Source organism: Mytilus trossulus, chromosome 1 (assembly GCF_036588685.1).
Source record: "Mytilus trossulus isolate FHL-02 chromosome 1, PNRI_Mtr1.1.1.hap1, whole genome shotgun sequence".
NCBI classification, from domain to species: Eukaryota; Metazoa; Mollusca; class Bivalvia; order Mytilida; family Mytilidae; genus Mytilus; species Mytilus trossulus.
The window spans coordinates 38,872,674-38,895,302 of NC_086373.1; the positions used below are offsets into that span (position 1 = coordinate 38,872,674).

The 22,629-nt window shown below is 33.6% G+C and overlaps 1 protein-coding gene across 1 annotated transcript in view; it reads left to right on the forward strand.

Moving 5' to 3' along the window:
- The window catches only part of LOC134715675 (protocadherin Fat 4-like), a 38,130-nt gene extending 20,283 nt beyond the window's left edge, over positions 1-17,847 (forward strand). Inside the window, exons 17-28 of the mRNA XM_063578054.1 lie at positions 1,429-1,544; positions 1,777-3,819; positions 4,215-4,337; positions 6,791-9,404; positions 9,975-11,200; positions 11,659-11,929; positions 13,053-13,192; positions 13,638-13,830; positions 14,326-14,438; positions 15,024-15,289; positions 15,823-15,967; positions 17,411-17,847. Coding sequence (XP_063434124.1) covers positions 1,429-1,544; positions 1,777-3,819; positions 4,215-4,337; positions 6,791-9,404; positions 9,975-11,200; positions 11,659-11,929; positions 13,053-13,192; positions 13,638-13,830; positions 14,326-14,438; positions 15,024-15,289; positions 15,823-15,967; positions 17,411-17,475 — 7,315 coding nt within the window. The 3' untranslated portion in view covers positions 17,476-17,847. The remainder of the gene's footprint in view (positions 1-1,428; positions 1,545-1,776; positions 3,820-4,214; positions 4,338-6,790; positions 9,405-9,974; positions 11,201-11,658; positions 11,930-13,052; positions 13,193-13,637; positions 13,831-14,325; positions 14,439-15,023; positions 15,290-15,822; positions 15,968-17,410) is intronic.
- The last annotated feature ends 4,782 nt before the right edge of the window (positions 17,848-22,629 follow it).

The window sequence follows — 22,629 nt, forward strand, 5'->3', positions numbered from 1 at the left end:
ATCAAATTACAAAACAATGTACTAGTATATAGAAATTGTTGTTTAAAAGGTTCTTTATTTCATTCACAGAGTCGTGTGTGTGTTTAATAGTACGACAATGTAAATTAACAAAATGCAATGCATGCTTTATTTGTAGCAATCTTTTAAACTTTTATTTTAGTTGTTTATATTTTACCAACACCTTGAGTAGTTGTTAACAGCAATCACCTTTTCTGGTTGGCCTGTCCTCTGTCCATATAAAAAGAAGATGAGGTATGATTGCTAATGAGACAACTATCCACAAAAGACCAAAAGGACACAAACATTAACAATTATAGGTCACCGTACGGCCTTCAACAATGAGCAAAGCCCATACCGCATATAGTCAGCTTTAAAAGGCCCGATAAGACAATGTAAAACAATTCAAACGAGAAAACTAAGGGCCTTATTTATGTAAAAAAAATTAACGAAAAACACATATGTAACACATAAACAAATGACAACCACTGAATTACAGGCTCCTGATTTGAGACAGGCACATACATAAATAATGTGGCGGGGTTATAGCCTTTTATTACTCTTCTTGGCGCATGATAGTATTTTGGGTAAAGGCAAACATATTTACTGAATGAAGTTTGATACCTGTTACAAATACTAGAAAATATCTGAATACCATTCAAAATAATGTTTTGTGTTTATAAGTTAAATTAACGATTAACGCAAAGTGAAAAGAAATATTTTGTGTTATATTATTGCTGTTTTTATCGCCGACATCTTGTTTCGTTAAACAATGTTTTAAAGTTGTAACCTCACAATACAGTTAGCTATATGTTATATGCTATCAGATACATGTCGGGTTTCATTTGTAAATCATGAACTATTTACCCCGCTGACGCACCTGTTCTATCTCTGATTTCTAGTAAGGTTTGTGTTGATCAACAAAGTTTTTCTATGGAGTATTTGTTAAACTTCATTTTGCTCTTTGTCATGGTGCCGTATAGTGGGTTATTTTTGCGGGAAGCAAATTTTCGCTTATTTGAGCGGATAGAACAAAAGCGCCAAAATAATTTCGGCCAAATTAAAGGCGTACATTCATTTATCAATAAAAGTTTTTAATCCGCCAAAATTATAACCGCCAAAATATTTCGTATACTGGTTTAATGAATATCACGAAATTTTACACCCGCGATAATAACCTGTTATACGGTATTGTATGTCATCCTTCGAACTATACATTTTGATTGTATAATTATCTGTTCTATATTTTTCCTTTAGTTTTGGATATTTATATAAATGCTCTCTTTTTTCTCGAGATCTTATGGGTTGCTCATTTGGCAACTTTACTTCATGCTTTGTGGTTTGTTTACCATTTCATGTAACTTTTGTAACCATTATTTATCCTGTGATGAAAAGTTTGTATCTTTACATAGTATCTTGAATCTTTTCTAGGGGAACTGTGTCTGAAGATGACGTAGCTGCGGCTAGTGTTATACTGACAGTAGCAGGCACAGATGCTGACGACATACTTACTGATGGGAATGGAAATATATCTTTTAGCATCATAGGTTGGTTTAATTAAAATCCGTTGATTAATTAATGTATGCTCTAAGTTTAAATTGTAATGCAAGGTGCATTCATTTATGTACGTTTTACTAGTCGACATAAAGTGTTTTTTTATTACTACGATTGAGCATAAATGAAAGTTATTGAACATAAATTTAACAGCTTTTATTCCAGAGCACATTATAAAATTCATTTATAGTTCAATATATACGTATACGGGACTTTTACTTTCAGATGGTGATCCAACAAACGACTTTCAAATCAATGTTTCCTCTGGTGAACTGGAAACAACAAAACAGCTTGATTATGAAATAACAACCTCTTATTCGCTTGTAGTAAGAGCTGTTGACAGAGCAGGAGACAGTCAATCTATGTCAGCGACGGCTTTTATAACAGTTTCTGTAACAAATATTAACGAATTTGACCCGGTTTTTAATGATACGTATGCATCATTTATTGACGAAGACATAGACATTGGTACATCAGTTTTCACCGTTTTTACCACTGACGATGATAGTGGAATAGCTGGTGACGTTTACTATTCCTGCATACATACCAAATTCTATGTTGATTCTGAAACTGGAACACTTTATCTGAAGGACAATTTAGATTATGAAACTGCGACATCATATGAAGTAAATATAACTGCTACTGATAGGGGAAGCCCGGCACGTAATGAAACTACGAATGCCATGATAACTGTGAACGATGTTAACGATAACACTCCAGAATGTTATCCATCTTTGTATGCAACTATTCTAGGAGAAGATGTTACAATTGGCACGACATTTGTCACTTTGACTTGTGCAGATGCGGACAGTAGTGACAACGGAAATCTTTCATATACAATCACGAGTGTCAACACCGTTGCAGGATCTGGGTCTTTTACGATCGATTCAAATGCATCTTTATCAACAACTTCTGGCTTGGATTTCGAAAACACTGAAAATCATATTCTTGTTATTAACGTCACTGATGGTGGAACAATACAGAGATCAACAACTGTAACAGTAAATGTTGCTGTAACAGATGTCAACGAGCATGATCCCGTATTTCCGTCAACAGCATATCAACTTAGCATATCGGAAGCTACTTCGGTCGGAACCGTTGTACAGAATATTTCAGCAACTGATTCAGATTCTGTTGATTTAGTTTACTACTATTTTAACAGTACTAACTCTGCATTTGATATTGACTACGTAACTGGCGAAGTAAAGGTGAAGTCAGCGCTTGACAAGGAAATCAATCCCAGTTATTCTATTATTGTTATTGCTTTAGATTCAGGAACAGTTAACTCCTCCCGGTCAACATCAGCAACTATTGAGATAACTATACTTGATGAGAACGAAAAGCCACCGGTGTTTTTACCGAGCCTTTACATTGTTTCATTATCTGAGAATTCGTCAATTGGGTCCTCTGTCCTGTCATTGAATGCAACTGATTTAGATAATGATAATATAACGTATACCATAATTTCAGGAAATACGTTTACCACATTTACTCTGAATTCAACAACAGGATTACTAGAGCTTAACTCAAGTCTCGATTATGAAAATTCAACGAGTCATTCACTTATTGTACAAGCCGAAGATACACGTGGTTTGAGCAGTACAGGGACTGTTCAAGTTGTTGTTGTTGCGTATAACGAATATCCTCCTGTGTATTCAGAAAATGGTTCAAATGTGACTGTACCAGAAAACACTACTGTTGGAACCACTATTGTGACTGTGTTAGCAACAGACGAAGACAAGGGCGACGACGGTATAATTCAATTTAGTATTAATACATCAACATCACAATTTGCAATCGAAAGTTCATCTGGGGCTATCAAACTGATGGCTGTACTAGATCGTGAAACGACTAAGGAGTACACTATTGATGTATTAGCTGTCGACAGTGGTACAACACCATCTAGCTTTACAACCACGTATAGCTTACTTGTCATCGTAGAAGATGTGAACGATGTAATACCAACATGTTCTTCAAACGCTTTGACACATGAAATTGCAGAGGACAGTGTAATCTCGACAAATCTTGTTCAACTTAACTGTTCAGACGGTGATGATGATCCAAATTTGATAAATAATCAACTCAGTTACATGATTTCAAGCGGGAATAATGGAAATGCCTTTAGTTTGAACAACACAACTGGAGAACTTAGCTTATTAAACGGTTTGGACAGGGAAACAACGTCCTCATATAGCTTGATTTTAACGGTATCTGACTCAGGGATTCCTGTATTAACAACAGCCGTAAATGCTTTTATAACAATAACAGGTATGTTCTGTTTCAGTATTGTTAACTGTAACACGCATTGATATATTGTACACGATTTTCGTTTTTTGCAGGGGTTTAATGTCCATAGTATTGCTATATCTAAACCCTTTTTTATTTCCTCGATGGTCTCGTAGTATTTGGCTCAGAAAGTCTTAGTCTTCATTTCTCGTTGCGTTTAATGAAAAAATATGGAATTCGTATTTCCAGCGACAAGTATATTTAGAGTTAAACTCGTCGACTAAATATATTTTACTTAACAATTTGTGTTTTATAGTGCGAGTCTGTATACTAGAATCTGAATATGATTGTCGACACATGCCATTTATATGGTTACTTTTGTTAGATAACATGAAGTTTGGAAGCATTTATTTATTATTGAAAATACATTTTTGTAGATATCAATGACAACTCTCCAAAGTTTACAAATGGCACATATTACTTCTCGGTAGATGAAAACATTGCACTGTCTTTTGTTGTCGGACAGGTTCTTGCTACTGATTTAGACTCTTTCGGAGCAGGTATGTCAGATATTTGCTTACTTGTAGCGTTTTAAAATAATAAAAACATAAAAGAATTATTTAGTATAAATACGAGTTACCATTGAAAAGCCTTTGATTTAACATACTGATTTACTGTAACGTTCGTTTTGGCTTTGGTTCTAGGTGTTTTTTTTTTTACTTTTTGAGCGTAGGTATTGAGTAAAATGCCAATAATTTAATAGAACCTTTTTATGCCCCACCTACGATAGAAGAGGGGCATTATGTTTTCTGGTCTGTGGCTCCGTTCGTTCGTCTGTACGTCCGTTCGTTCAGGTTAAGTTTTTGGTCAAGGTAGTTTTTGATGAAGCTGAAGTCCAATCAACTTGAAACTAAGTACATTTGTTGCTTATGATATGATCTTTCTAATTTTAAAGCCAAATTATACTTTTGACTTCAATTTCACGGTCCACTGAACATAGAAAATGAAAGTGGAAGTTTCAGGTTAAAGTTTTTGGTCAAGGTAGTTTTTGATGAAATTAAAGTCCAATCAACTTGAAACTACATATGTTCCCTATAGTATAATCTTTATAATTTTAATGCCAAATTAGATTATTACCCAATTTCACGGTCCATGGAACATGCAAAAGTATAGTGCGAGTGGGGCATCCGTGTACTTTGGACACCTTCTTGTTTACAAACATATAGTAAATCAATACGTCAATGATTTGAATCATCATCAAATATCTTGATTCGTATATTCTTATTTAAAGATGCGTATGACATAATATTTTTGACCCATTCGTCCGTCTGTTCGTCAGTCCGTCACTTCTGTTCTTGTCATCAGAAACCAAAAAGTAAAATTCATGAAGCATGATAGATAATCAAGGCATACTATTTTGATGCGCATTTCGACGGGAAACTATGATTCAATATTTTTATAGGATTTATGCCCATTTTGAATTGTGCACTTTGGAAATAATATTATACATTGGCCATATTTGCATTAAAACCTTATGAACTAATTCGAAAAGGCTTGAATCAACAAACTATACAGTATTAGAATTTTGTATCTTAGTACACTGCAACAGTTTGTAATCGCCACTCGACTGAAATCACACAACAGAAATTCATGAAACATAGTAGATACTAAAGACATTCTATGCACATCAACAGGACATTACCTTTGAACTTAAAATGTTAACTTAAATTTTCTACTGTGACAGTAACAGTTTGCAATTGCAACTCTCTGAAACCACGCAACATAATTCAATAAATCTTATTGAACATTTTAGACAGGAAAACAATGTATAGTTTGGTGTTAATAGTATCTAATTCAGGAATTACTGTATTGAAAACAGCCGTAAATGTTTCAAATGAGTTTACTATATGAAGGGGATTTGCATATCCTTAAGAACATTTTATCAGATTTTTTGTGTTTTTTGTTAGTCTTTGGTGAGATTTTGTTTGCCCAGTGACAATGAGGGGCGTTGTGTATGTGAGCATGCTCACAAGGATTCTTTATTTATATTTGGTGGTTTCTTATATAATACTAGAACACACCCGTGATATCGCGGGTCCGTGACTGAATTAAGGTATATAACTATGCACAAGCCTTATTTTAGTATTAGTATTGTCATCTGATAAAGTCATGCCGATTATAAGATACACAGTTTTTCTCTGCTTTCAAATCTTTCTGTTTGAACCCGTCGAACTGGAACTTATCAATTATTGGTAATATTAATTATTTTGAAAACAAAAGGTCCTGGAAAGGAGTATTTTTTATTCAACAACATTGTCCTATATAAGTTATACATAAAGATGAATTCTTTGATTCGCTGTTTTACGTCATGTATGCCCACTAACAAATTGAAAACTGTTCCTCATTTTTAGTCTTGTTATCTTAGAAAGTCTTACTGATTAAAATACTACAATAGGTAGCTATTTGACAATTTAGTAGTGTCAACCCAGGCCTGTGATTATGACCCGTGTATATAGCATATTAACCCTGAATACACCGTTTGGTGGTGCGCCTGTCAGATGCGGAACGTACAGATTAGGTAAAAGGTAACAGGTCAATATACTATTGGTATCGGTATCGGACTCGACCCGAAACTTCTTAATTATTGGCGATATTAATTACGTGGAAAACAAAAGGGCCTGGAGTGGTGTAATTTTCAATCTACACCTTAGTACTATATTAGTGATATATAAAGTTGAATTCTTTGATTCGTCGTTTTTACGTGATGACGGCTGAAAAATTGGACTTCGTAATTTTAGTATTATAGATAGTAATAGCTAAAAAGAAACCCATGATTTCCTTTTAAATATCAGTAATCAAAAGCAACATACAAGGCCCTTACCGACATAAAACGTGTACACAGGTGAATAATCCGCACAAACATAAAACAAACCTTAACATTCATATGTTTTACCGACTGGTCAAGCTGTAAAACAATAAAATGTATGACTGTTTTCTATTAAAATTTCACCAGGGCTAGTTTACTACTCCATTTCATCTGGAAATGAAGACGGAAAATTTGCTGTAGACCTTTTGAGTGGTAATGTAAAAGTTATATCTACCTTGGATGCTGAGATAACCAATTTGTACAATATAACAATAAATGCAACTGACAACGGAAGTCCTGTTCAGTTTGATGTTTCGTATGTCGTAATAATTGTGAATAATGTCAACGATAACTCTCCTAGCTGTTTACATTCGTTTATTTCTGCTACCATCACAGAAAACGCAACTTACGGAGATGACGTTGCACAGCTGACATGTTCCGATAATGACGTAACCTCAGATTTATTATATTTTCTACTAAGTACAAATCAAGAGTTCGAAATGAATGAAACAAGTGGAGTTTTGACACTGAATAATAGTTTAGATGCAGAAATTACACCTTCGTTTGCACTTGTTGTCAACGTAACAGACATGAAATATTATACAACTGTCACAATATATGTTACAGTAAGTGATATTAATGAATACACGCCAATATTTTCGACGTCTGATTCTTACAGTGTTACGATAGCTGAAGATTTTCCAGTAGCTGGTACTATATATAATATAACTGCAACTGATGATGACTATTCTAATGATACACTTGTTTACTCAATCGTCAGTGGGATAACAAGCTCAGAATTTACAATTAACTCCAACACTGGTATAATTATCTTACTGAAATCACTTGACGCAGAGAAAACCAGCCAATACATATTAGAAATAGAAGTAACAGATGGTGTTTATAGTAATACAACTAATTTAACCATTACAGTTTCTGATGTGAATGATAACGATCCGTCTTGTGACCAAAGTGTGTATACTGTATCTTTTAATGAAAACACAACAATTGGGTCCAGTATTGTAACTCCGAATTGTTCTGACATCGATATTTTGAATACAGATCTAGTATTTTTGATTACATCGGGAAATACGGACCAAAGTTTTGAAATAAACGCCACGTCTGGCATTTTATCGCTAAACAATAGCTTAGATTATGAAACTTCTATACAATACACTCTAGATATATCTGTAACTGATAATGGTTCTCCTAACAGCACCATATATATCAAAGTTTACATAAATGTAATTCCTATCAACGAACACCCTCCAGTATTCGGGTCAATGGAATATAATATATCCGTTGCGGAGGATTTAACGTTAAATAGTAATGTTATTTTGGTAAATGCGTCCGATTCTGACACTGGTAATTCCCATGGTACCATAACTTACATCATATTCTTCGGGGATTCAACTGGTCATTTTGCTGTTGATACATTGGGTCAGATAAAACTAGTAAGAACATTGGACAGAGAATCGAGTGATTTCTACAATTTGACTATTCTGGCTTCGGACAGTTCCACAGCGTCTGCTGATTCTATGACATCAACTACTTTTGTTAGTATAACCGTGTCTGACGTAAATGATAACTATCCAAAGTTTTCTGAAAGCTCATATTCAGTCTCTGTATTGGAAAATGCTGTTATAGGCGCTACAGCACTTAGCTTGAGCGCAACAGACGACGATATCAATGAAAACGGCCAATCAGGATTTTTATATTCTATAATATCCGGGAATACAGGCAACACATTTAACTTGTCTGACAACAAATTAGTTTTAGCTACCGAAATAGATAAGGAGACATTATCATCCTTCAAACTTCAAATACAAGTACAAGACAATGGAACAATATCATTGTCAGACCATGTTTATATTAATATCGAAATTTTAGCTGTGAACGAGTACACTCCAACGTTTGCTAATGATAGTAATTCAATAACGGTAAGCGAAACTATTCCACTCGGAACTATTTTGCACACTTTTGCAGCAACAGATCCAGATACAGGAGATTACGGAACATTACGGTATTATATGGCTGACAACATTACATATAGTGAATTCTTACTTGACGAGTATAGTGGACAGTTGATTGTTTGGTCTGCATTAGATTATGACACAGCACCAACGGAATACAACTTAACAGTCCAGGTCATTGACACTGGATTTAACGTTTCTGACTCTAAATCTGACTATATGTGGCTATATATAAATCTAACGGATGAAAACGATCACACTCCAAAGTTTTCTCAAAATGTATATACATTCACCATTCAGGAGAATACAACTTCAGATAGCTTGCTCGGCAGCATTGTTGCGTCTGATGATGATTCTGGAAGCAATGGCGCTGTAACATACTCTATAGTTAGTGGGGATGGCGCTAGTGTATTTTCTGTCAATGAAACATCTGGTGAAATAACATCATTATCAGATGTTGACTATGAAACGAAAAGTTTGTTTTCGATTGTTATGGAAGCCAAGGATAATGGCACTAGCAGTTTGTCATCACGATGTTTAGTAAAAGTTATAATAACCGACATTAACGATAATGCCCCCACTTTCCAACCTGACAATTTTGCTATTAATATTGCCGAAGATTCTGTCATTGGTTCGTCTGTCACATCAATGTATGCAGTTGATCCAGATTCAGCGGTGTCCAACAACAACGTATTCACCTATAATATGTTTTCTGATACTTTTACTATTGACTCCACGACTGGTATAATAACAACAACCACGAGCCTAGATACCGAAAACATCACAAGGTATGCAACGTTATTGGATATATGTAAAATTATTGCAGAATATTTGAATCCTATTTTTACAGGATAATGCCCATAATCATATAAGGAATGTATTTGTATATCATTCTCTATTTTGAAAGTTGTTGATAAAAGGCATATCTTTAAACAAAAATATTTGGTAAGATTGCAAATGAGACAACTCACCATAAGAAACATAGAAGTTTTAAATTACCTTATGTCACGGCCTTCAACAGTGATCAATAGCAAAACGTCATAGTATGCTATAAAGCCCATTAAAAGACACATATAAACAATTTTCAGACGAGAAAAGTAACGGCCTTAATTGAATACAAAAATATAAACGAAAATCCAATATGAAATACAGCAACAAACGACAACAATTAACAGATTAAGAAAGCATGTGTTTATTCATGTTATACTTTTACACACAAATTATAAAAAAAACATCATATTCCGTTTATGAAAATATATTAGCTACTATATTATATTTTTTAATACTAGAATTTTAGGTAATGATGAGACATTGACAGATTGTAAATATTTGCTTAATTAAATTTATTATGTTTGCAGATATATATTAAATATAACTGCAGTTGACCAAGGATCGCCAGTTTTGACTGGGACAGCGACAATTACAGTCCTTATTGATGATGTTAATGATAATTTTCCGATCATCTACGGTGATTACTTGTCCATAGTATCTGAGGATTCTGGCATAAATACAGTTGTAGTTATTGTCAATGCAACAGACGCCGATGACGGTGTAAATGCCGAACTTACATACTCTATTGAAAGCGGTAATACTGATGATGACTTTAAAATAGATAGTGGCTTTGGACTCTTGCAGGTGGCCAAAACTCTTGATAGGGAGAGAACATCATCATACAATTTAGTGATAAACGTTACCGATGGTGGATCTACATTAAAATCAAGTATTGTGAATGTGTCTATTACAATTTCTGATCTCAACGACAATGGTCCTACTTTTACCTCTGTAACCTTCAATTTCAATATCGCTGAGGATGCTGTCATTGGACTTGAAGTTGGTACCGTGACTTCTAATGATTTGGACGCTGATAGTAATGGGCAAATAACATATTCTATGCCAATATTTTGGTCGGGATTGAATTCCCATTTTCAAATCAATGATACGACGGGTGTCATCTCAACAGCTGCTGCATTAGATCGGGAAACATATGAATCGTATACAATACTTTGTAAAATAGCAGACAATGGGTCACCAACTTTCACTAACACTGTTAATATATCAATAACAATTACAGATGTTAATGATAACGATCCGTTGTTCAACGATACAGCTTATACTGCATCTTTTCCAGAAAATCAGGCTGTTGGTACCACATTGGTATATGTTTTTGCAACAGACGCCGATAGTGGTGTTAATAAGAACATAATATTAACAATTGATACATCTTCAACAAATGGACTAACAGCTGACACGTACATTGCTATTGATTCAACATCACAAACGTTAACAGTGAAGCAAAATATCGACCGTGAAATTACGTCATCGTTTCAGTTTACACTTCTAGCTACTGATGGTGGGACGCCATCAAAATCGTCTAACGCTTCCATTAGTTTCATTGTGGAAGATTTGAACGACAATGCTCCATCTTTCTCCTCCAGCTTTTATAATGCAGAAATACCATACAATGATAACTGTCATGTGACTGTTGCAGTGGTCTCAGCTAGTGACAGTGATGATGGTGATATTGTAACATACAACCTAGCAACAACAGAATATTCAAATATATTTAGTTTGAATTCTACTTCAGGTAAGAACTGTTCAATCTGAAGTAAGTGTTAATACTGCACATTGCAATGCAACACTGTTTCACAACGACAATGCAAACCCGACTATGCCAGTCATTATAATACTAATACATGTGGCTAGGGTTTATAAATATTAAAAAGATACAATGTTCAACAAACAGACCATCGTGGTGATATCGTCTTTACGTTTTTAAAAGTAAATTATGACATATTATTATCAAAAACATTCAATGCTTATATTTTATCCATCTTAAATTTATTGTTTTGCTTTGCATACCTTTAACAATAATGCATTTAAACTACCTGCATTTAAGTACATGATGTTATAATGAAAACAACATTTTCGAATGTTAATGTATGAGATAAAATTCAATCATATTTAAATAGATTTAATTTATACATTTTTAATTTCTATTTTATTTGTTCAGTTAAAACATGTAACATATGTTTTTGCTCTCAGGTGTTATATCATTGGTCGCAGCGCCTGGTGAAAACACAAAGTATGAACTGGAAATCATTGCAAGCGACACTGCTTTAACTAATAGTACAGTGAAAGTTCGAGTTGACACATTCGAATCAGAGAGCGCAGTTGTGACATTATCACTTGGTATTAACAAAACAGCTTTTGAACCGTTGGAACAAACATTCATTGCAGAGCTTGGTTTAGTTATTCAGCAAAATTACAGTACTAGTCAAACAAGAAAATGGTGCATTAAAGCAACATCAGAAAGGTATTTTTTTTTTAAGTTTAATTAATTAAATAATAGAACCTTTATTATTAAATTTTGTGGCTTTATCTTTTTCAATATTTTCTGAACGGTAATCTCCTGATTGACTTGCATAATATGAGTTGTTATGTATTATATAAGCGAAACAAACAAAAAAATCTTTTTAAAGTTGAAATAAAATTTCTCAAATTTTAACTTTTATTTTGTAAAATTTTAATACCATTGCGAATATCATTCTTTATCAATATACCTAGACCACCATAGAATCTTGCATTAGTGGATTGTGGTCTACATACATGTACTGGATAGTAACGACGGACTAACAGTTACAGAAACAATAACTGTATAATTTTATGATCTCGTGTTAAACCAATGAAAAAAGACAAAAGGAAATTAAATTTAAACCATAATATCAGTTCATTTAATTATATATCTCAGATTGTTATCCCTCGAAATATCATTGTTAACTCGTCTGGGCTCGGCTCCTGATGTTTTTACCTTATAAGTCTGTTTTATCACCCTGTCAACTAGGTCATATACTTAACTTAAAGTTCCACAAAAATATTTATTTATTTCTATATTGTCTCCAGTTAAAAAATAAAACATTTCTTTCACCGAATGGAAATTACGCAATCTTTGATTTTAATCAACTGGGTTTTGTATGCCTCACCTACGATAGTAGACGGGGATTATGTTTTCTGGTCTGTAGGTCCGTTCAATCGTCCGTCCGTCCGTTCGTCCCGCTTCAGAGTAGTTTTTTGTATGAAGTTGAAGTCCAATCAACTTGAAACTTAGTAAACATGTTCCCCATTATATGAACTCTCTAATTTTAATGCCAAATTAAAGTTTTTACGGTCCACTGAACATGGAAAATGATAGTGCGAGTTTGGGCATTCGTATACTATGGACACATTCTTGTTTGTAACAACAATTCTAAACAGATAAACTGTTAAGAAAACATCAACATTGTGTTAGGAAAATTTAAAGGAGAGGATTTTAAAAATCAACCAATTGGAGAATGAGATGTGATGGTGAAATAAATACAAGCTAGCTTCCATCTTCAATTTGAATAGAAATGAGAAATACACATGATATCATATACAAGTAGTCCATCATTTTTTTTTAGTTCAATAGATGTATCAGTGTATGTTTTGGAAAACAATGCTACAGAATCGGTAGATAATGTACCACAGAACAAAAGTATGTTAAGCGCAGTAGTTGTACGGTCACTGCTAACGACTTCCAATGGATCTATTATTTTGTCTGGTAAGTCTGTCCTACGTTCATTGCTATGGTCATTCAGATTATATAGTTTAACATGTTAAACACATTTTATTGACATGGCACAGACATTAAAATTTGTAAACTTACAAGGTTTTAGCTAAAAATAAGGAAAAGACCTAAAACACAACGTACACAATTTAAAAATGAGCAACACGAAACCAACAAAAAACTTGGGGTGATTTCAGGCACTCTCGAATTATCAGTAGACCTTGCTCCACATGTGAAATCCGTCGTATTGATAATGTTACTAGTATCAACCTGGTGGTAAGTCTAATTTGGTAGGTCACATTCAGATGTAAGAAGATGGGATTATTCATTGTGGTTACGGAACTGATCCGTCTTCATCTGTCAAACATATATCCCCAAATGTCCCTTTGATATAATTTAATGTACATTATTTACTATTTACATCAATTGATCTATACAGGTGGTGTTTGGGACCAATTCAACATAACCGGTATTTCAGCCTTTACTGCGACTGTAACATCAACGGCTGGTTCGGCAGATGATCAGTGGATTGCGTCACCTACAGGAATTGCAGTTTTATGCATCATTTGTGTACTAGTTGTAGTTGGTGTTCTTTTAACCGTTTACCTGATAAGAACCTTGAGAAAACCAAAGTAAGGATAAATTTCAACCTGTACTATGACTCAAATTCATAGGTTCATAAAAATTCAGGATAGTTTTGGTTACGTACAATCTACAGTTAATTTGGTTTCTGAGCTTCCTTTAATATTTAGACTCCTATTGGAATTCAGAAACTCTCATCTATGAATTTTGTTGATTATATCGTGATTAAATACTTCAAACGCAACTAATTGAAATTCACAAAATCCTGCAGAAAATTTTATTTTCCAGTAAATATCTTAGTTTAGAAAATATTCTTTCACCTGACTGTTTGTTTCTTTTAAAATTCCGCCTTGTTCGACGGAATTTAACATTTACGTTGGAAATTGAACTCATAGAAAAAACACAGAAAATAAGTCAAGTTTCAGAATGATAAAAATAAGGTTATTTGAAATTAAAACGAATCACTCTTTTTTGTTTATTTTTCTTCTTTGTCTGTCTAAAATGATTTTGCTTAGCCAATGTATGGTTTCAATTTTACATTACAGGATAAAATCAGAAGAAGAAATGAAGAAAGAAAAAAGATTGGAAACGAAGATTGAAGAAAAGGACTTAGAGAAACCTCCAGATGTTAAAAAGCAAACTATGCTTATAGAAATTGGTAAGATAAATAACGGATAGATCAGATATAGCACAAAAATAAAACAATTGGACAGGATAGTATAATGAAATTTATGTTTATAAAGCATGATAAATTTAACAGGGATCGACTACATCTAACAAAAATTGCGTAAGTCGAAAACACAATTTTTTCAATTATTTTTGTACATAGCTTTTTTTTTTAGTACTTTACTGGATTTTTCAATATGATAATTTATTTTATCATTCAGACAAAAATACCTTGACAACTCATTTTTGAGGACGAACCTCATGTAAAAAAAGGAAGTCAACTATGGTGGCCGAGAAGGAAACATTCATTCTGTACATGGAGCTCTGTCGCTCGTGTTAAAAATATTTAGCAACCCGTGGTAAAATCAGTATAAATTCAAGCCCCCATGAATTTAATCTTGAATATATGTGAACATTATCCGACGAAATGTGTGATTGGGTGAGGCTATGCCAAATGAAAGGGGGTCTAATACTGATTTCGGGATAAACACGAATGGCAATTGTTGTCGTATCTGAATTTCTTTGATACTATGTTAAAACATTGCATAGTATATAACACATTTAGTTTATATTTTAGAGGACGATCTCGATGATTTAAAGACTTTACCGTCGACACGGCAACCAAGTAGAATAGGTTCAGTCTTCAGTAATAAGAGTAGAAGAACACATGTATCAACAGCCCTTCCGAAAGGAACACAGGGTTCGGCAAAACATCTGTTTAGGAATCAAATGTCTGCGGCTAAATCTGACATTAAACTGGAAAATGTGGACAAATTTTATGACGAAATCGACAAAAGCAAACTACCACCGCCAGTTATAGTGAGGGGACCAATGCCAAAAATAGTTAGTGTATTATGAATTAATAAAACTTAATCTTCTATCATTTGAAGGATAGCCCTTATATGTATGTGTTCCCTAGGATACGGTATCGGTGTAAAGTAATACGTATTTATTGGTCGAAATTAAAAACAAAAGGTTGCACTAAAGTTAACCATCGTCAGTCTGCACATCCGTACGTACGAACGTATGTCCCGAAATAAGTTTCCGTCTCTAAAATATTTAGTTTGCCTAAACCAAATGCAATGAAACTCATACACAATTATATAAAACATGATTATACTAGTACTGTATTACACTACAAACTGTCTGTTTTTTTGTGTGTCATTTTTAAACTGCATAGACAATCTAGGACAACTTCATGATATGTGTGAAAATATGTTTGAATAACACGACGAGATGTTTTCGAACTTTTTTTTATTGTCAAAATATTTCCCAGCATGTGTTAAGTAGCATATTTGCTTAAAGCTGCTCTAACTTGTTATTAAGCATTATCTATAAGATAAAAGATAAAAGTTGCACATTCTGTATTTTTTCAGGACAAAAAGACACATTACAAAGACAATGATTTCTGGAACGATATGGCACTTCCTAATGTCACTGGGTTCAATAACGTTTCAAAAGCAAAGAAAACTGAACATAATAGAGTTGAAAGACCAACAGTTACGCGTTTCTATGATGCAGGTAATATACATATTAGGAAAAATATCACATCGCTCTGTTTCTGTTGCAAAAAGCAAAGATCCCTACTTCAAGGTAAAGAATTGTACTTGATCATTCCAACGATGATCATAAAGCCTCGGTCACACCTTACCGGATAGCTTGAACGGACGCCTAACGGATAACTTTTTTTCAATCCGTTCATGTCCGTTAGACGTCCGTTCTTATCCGTTAGGCGTCCGTCCATATCCGTTAGGCGTCCGTTAAGCGTCCGTTTTATCCGTTGACGTCCTTTCTGTCCGGTGGAAAATTTTGAGCATGTTTAAAACTTTGAACGGACGTCCAACGAATACAATGTCCGTTGAACGTCCGTTAGGCGTCCGTTTTGTACGGTACTCGTCCGTTTTGTATCCGTTACGTGTCTGTTATGCATCCGTTGGAGATCCGGTAGACCAATTCACCAACGGACGTCTACCGGACGCCTAACGGACGCCTAACGGATAAAACGGATGTGAAACGGACATTAACGGAAGGATAACGGATAAAACGGATGCCTAACGGATGTAAAACGGACAAATGCCAACTGAAATTTCTCATGGGTTATTGCCTTTAATTTTTAGATGGTTTATTGCCTTTATTTTTCAGATTATTTTGTTCATCCGTTTTATCCGTTACGCTTCCGTTAGGTGTCCGTTTTATCCGGTTCTCGTCCGTTGGATGTACGTTCGACGTCCGTTCTGTCCGGTACGTATCCGTTTCACGTACGTTCAATGTCCGTTGTGTGTCCGTTAGGCATTCGTTACATGTCCGTTAGTACACCAACAGACTCCCAACGGATAAAAATTTTGTCAACGGATAACTTTTTTTTTATCCGTTAGGCGTCCGTTCGAGCTATCCGGTAAGGTGTGACCGAGGCTTAAGTAAATAAGAAATAGAGGTTTCGGCACAATCGTGTACTTTTGGCTTAAGTTTTCTTGAATCTCAGAACCTTTGAAATTGATCACGTTTAATTAAGAAATGCGAGCCAAACGCAGAAAATAAAACAAAAATGTTTTGTATTTTTGGTAAATTCAGTTGTCTCTCTTAGTGTATGATACTTATATTTAATAAAATCGGCAGATACTAAATATTTTCCTAGACAATAGAAACAAGAAGTTGTGATGAGGCAACTCCCTCTGTTACTGTTGTTTCCTTAATTAGTTTAATGTTGTATAAAACACTGCTCAAATTGGCATGTTGATTGTATTGATTAAAATTTCTTAGTTTGCAGTGTAGGCGTGAATTTGTTTTATTCAACTAAAAAGACAGCATGTCACTTTTTCGGAATTGTTGTCCTTCATAGTCACATTCATTTATCACAATTATATTTGTGAAAGAATGTTTTAGTAGTATGCATATCAACCTAGGAAAATGATCAGTCTACCGCTAGCTATCACACACTTAATATTTTTGTTTTACTTGTTTCAGCTTCTAAACAGATTGTAGAAATCGACTATGCAACAGGTACCAAAAAATACATTAATGACAATTGATATGGTTCTGATGATGATGACTGATGACTGATGTACCCATATTTTGACTATTTTATTAATTGTGACTGTTTATTTAACGCATCATGTAAATATAACGGAATTTGATGAGACTGTTATTAAAGTGAGAGGGTTAGCGCTATAGAACCAGGTTTAATCCACCATTTTCTACATTTGAAAATGCCTGTACATACCAAGTCAGGAATATGACAGTTCTTGTCCATTCGTTTTTGATGCGTTTTGTTATTTGATTTTGCCATGTGATTATGGACTTTCCTAAATGATTTTCCTCTGAGTTAAGTATTTTTGTGATTTTACTTTTTTCTGATATGTTAAATTTGTTACATTTTTGTTATAAAGATATATTTTGTTTTATCGTTGACAAATAAAATTATTTTAAACTTATAGTTTTAATGTGTCAGTAACTGCTAACAGGTTTTATATTGTGTGTTGTGAAACCGGGATTGATGTGGGTTTCCGAGGCTAGTTTTTACATCGCGATGACCGTGAGGGCATTCCTATGTATTGCTATCGCCTAGATTTCCATTACGTAACTTTCGTTTTGGGATTGTAACCGACCTACAAACATGAAAAATACGCGCACATTCTCGAGTTCAAAATAACATTCCTTATCGTTTGTTATAATTACATGACTTCAATGAATACTGATACAAATACTTTCGTTTAGAACATAAATTAAAAATAAGAAAACGTTTTGTCTTTGGATATATGTATTTAAGTAAGACACCATTGATAATATATATGCACACGTACTGAAAAATGTGTTAACGCATGCGGAAGAATATCTCGGGAAAGTGTGGCATTCCGATTTTCAGTACTTCAGTACTTTGATTCTGTGTTGTTTTGTCGTCTTTCGTTTTTATTAGCTCATCTGGCCAGAAGGGCCAAGTGAGCTTTTCTCATCACTTGGCGTCCGTCGTCGTTAACTTTTACAGAAATCTTCTGCTCAGAAAAAACCAAATTTGGCCACAATCATCATTGAGGTATCTAAATTAAAAAATGTGTCCGGTGACCCGGCTAACCAACCAAGATGGCCGCCATGGCTAAAAATAGAACATAGGGGTAAGATGCAGTTTATGGTTTATAACTCATGCTAAAACCAAAGCATTAAGAGCAAATCTGACATGGAGTTAAATTGTTTATCAGGTCAACATCTATCTGCCCTGAAATTTTCTGATGAATCAGACAATCCGTTGTTAGGTTGCTGCCCCTGAATTGGTAATTTTAAGGAAATTTTGCTGTTTTTGGTTATTATGTTGAATATTATTATAGATAGAGATAAACTGTAAAAAAATCTAAAAATAAGTCAACATGACCAAAATGCCAATTGACCCCCTAAGGAGTTATTGCCCTTCATAGTAAATTTTTAACCATTTTTATAAAATTTGTTAATTTTTACTAACATTTTCCACTGAAACTACTGGGCCAAGTTCATTATAGATAAATATTAAATTTTATTCCTGGTATCTATAATGAGTTTATTTGTTCAGTATTTTTCATGTTTTCTGTGTCAAGACTGCTTTTTAAAAGAAGAAATATTTGGATTTAGAAAATTTATATCCAGAACAAAAGTTATTAGATATAGACAAATGTGATATTTATCGGTAATTTTAATGTTTTGTATAATAGTAAGACTATTCTTGAAAAATGTTGCTTGTATAAAGAGATGTTGGAATATATATATATATATATGTGGCTCTATGTCACTGACTCAAAATTTATAGAAGTCGGAAATAATTTATAATATTATATGTGCCTTTATGATAGCTCTACAGTTGTGAAAAATGAGACCATTTGGTTAAACAGATTTAGATTTAAGTATTGTCACATTCATCTACTTGGCTTTTCTCTCGTTAAGACAATATTCGATTTCAAATGAAACTTACACCAAAGTGTCAAATGTTTATCATCCCTAAACAATCTTAAGATACATAGATATTATTTAGTTAAGATCATATCGTTTTGACACTTTCGTGTACAATTGTTTAAAACAATCGTCGATCTTAAACCTATATAAATAGTTGTAAACAATGCTTACAAAAAATAGTAAACACGTTAATAAAAATTGATGGCCAATTTGGTGTATCATATTTTGGCGGTAAAATTATCAAGATTCTCTAAGACTGATAAATAAAACTTTTAATAGTAATTACAAAGTGAAAATCTGGTTTCTGTGCTTACACTATAACTGATATAGACAAACAGTGTATTAAATGTTCTGTTCGAAAACAGATCATTGCTCAGATTACAAATAAATCTTGTATACATTTAATAAATAAAACCCCAAAACTAAAATTATCAATCAAAAATCGTAAGTAAATCCACAAACACTGTTAACTTAAAATATATACTAACTACTGAAAAGAGATGTACGTTACATGTCAATGATCCGACAACCCTGCGACACACAAAAACAAGATATATCGAAGTCAAAACGTGTCTTCTTCAAGTATAGACTAGTGTATATTCAATATGTCAATTTCTGAATTTCTGAAAAGTTATGAAAGAAATGAATTTAAACGAATACTGACCATCTATACCAAATTCCCTACACAACGAACCCTCACGAGATTCCTGGCTTAAAAGAGAGGCGAAAGATACCCGAGGGACATTCAAACTCATAAGTCGAAAATAAACTGACAACGCCAAGGCTAAAAAGGTAAAGGATCAAAGGACAAACAATCATCTACAAAACACAACGCAGAAAACTTTATACTAAGCAACACGAACCCCACCAAAACTGGAGATAATCTAAGGTGGTCCGGAAGGGCAGACAGGCCAGTGGCGTGATAATTATACTAGATTATTTATAATCTCTTCATTGGAACAACCTTCATATACAAATTTATGTAAAGGTAAAAGTATGTACCAAAAAAAAAAAAATCAACTCTACATATATCATTCAAATAAATTTTTGAACAAAATTCCAACTAACAAAAGTTTCAAAGAATCCTAGAAGTTGCCGAAAACACGCTTGAAGTATTTCATTTGCTATCTTCTTGACGAATAATATTATAAAATTGGTTGCTGTACTTCGGTATATATGACATATAGCTACAACATGCATAGTTCTGAAAAAACATAGACAAATGCTCAGAGTTAATTATGTAATATATTAAAAATATCAATGCAGTAAAATAAAAAAAAATCATTTAGGACTTTATTCAATCAAAAATTGATGCTAACATAAAGAAATATCATGTTGCCTTTCAATTGGGTTTTGTCTGATAAAATCAATTACAATGTATAATTTAACCCAATGGCTTCGTCTAAATTCATGATTTCACATGATCAACAAAATATACTGTCAGACAATAACAAATTGAAGATCTATATATTTACACCTACATGTATATATAAAAAAGGAAGATGAGGTATGATTTTCAATGAAACTATTCACCAGAGACCCAATGACGTTAATGCTAGCAACAATAGGTCACAAATACTGTGTTAAATGATTTTCCATGAAAAGCAGTACCATTGCTGCGGATGTTGAACACAGTTGATATAGAGATACAATAAATAATCTAAATAATGAATATCAAATAATTCAATTCACTGCAAGTTTGATTATTCGTTGTTTGTCTTGATTGCACTGTGGCATATTCAAATGCATTTGAAAACAATGAAAATTTTCAAATTGATTGGCATTTTGTTAAGGTAATTATTGCTTTCGGGGTATCTCGGAAGTTATCGTAGAGATATGGTTCTTCTAAAAAGTTACTGAGGTTACTTGCACTATCTATAAAGTTATCGTGCCGTCAAGTATTTTCTATTTCTTTTTTATTTTCAATGTATCTGGCATCGTTCCCTCGCGAAACAGTATACCTATAATAAATAATAGGTGTGTTTGACATTTGTAGTCATGTATTGGTCAGTGTTTGCTATTACTTTCGGTACATATTGTTCCTGCATGCATCAGTATATCTCCTTTTCAAAGGCGAAATCAAATGCTAACAAGCACCATGTGATTAGATTAATCGTGTACTCTTTAACACTAGATAGACTGAGATACTTTAGATTGTTTTCACCGTTCAGAATGTCATTCAGTATGCTTTAACGTGTGTTAACCTACTAATGACAACTTAATAAAGTTTAATATATGAAATTCAATGATCTTATATTTATTTTTATTTTTGTCAGATATTTTTGGACCATTCAAATTTGATAATTTCTCTTCATTCATTTAAATATTTGTAAATACATGTACCAACATATTGTCCCTCTAAACCCCATTCAAAACATTTTTCTTTTGGTCGTTTGAGTATTGGAAATATTTGATTCAATACCTGTTAGAGACTGCATGCAATTGCAAAGAATTGTGTATACATATGTATGTCTATGAGGGAATCCGAGTTTTAACCTTGTTTCACTTCACCGTCTTCTTGAATCTTACCGATAGCTCATGTTTGTTTATGCGAAACGTTAATGTTAGTGATCAGAAAACTATAGATTTACAAAAACAGCTGATGTAGTCCTATATTATAAAATAAAGCCGTACAACCTATCTCGTTATTTGGTTAATTATGGATGTACATCTTTAACTACTGTAGAGGCAGTTGATTATATACATGACATGACAAAAACTACAATTGCTTCAGAGGAGTGTGACCAATAGAAGATTAACAACAGCAACTCTTGCTGTAGACGTTTCTGATCAATCATAGATGTACAACTTCGCTTGCTATAGAAGAGTGTGATCAATTATGATGTACAGCAACTCTTGCTGTAGAGGAGTGTGATCAATAAAGATGACCAACTACTCTTGCTGTAGAGGAGTGTGATCAATATAGATGTAAAACTACTCTTGCTGTAGAGTAGTGTGATCAATAATTGGCGTACAACTACTTTTGTTGTAGAGGAGTGTGATCAATAAAGGTGTACAACTACTCTTGCTGTAGAGGAGTGTGATCCATAAAAAGTGCACAACTACTCTTGCTGTAGAGGAGTGTGATCTAGAAAGATATACAACTTGTACAACTACTCTTACTGTAGAGGAGTGTGATCAAGATAGATGTACAACTCCTATTGCTGTAGAGGAGTGTGATCTATAATAGATGTATGACGGCTCTTGTTGTAGAGGAGTGTGATCAAGATAGATGTACAACTACTTTTGTTGTAGAGGAGTGTGATCAA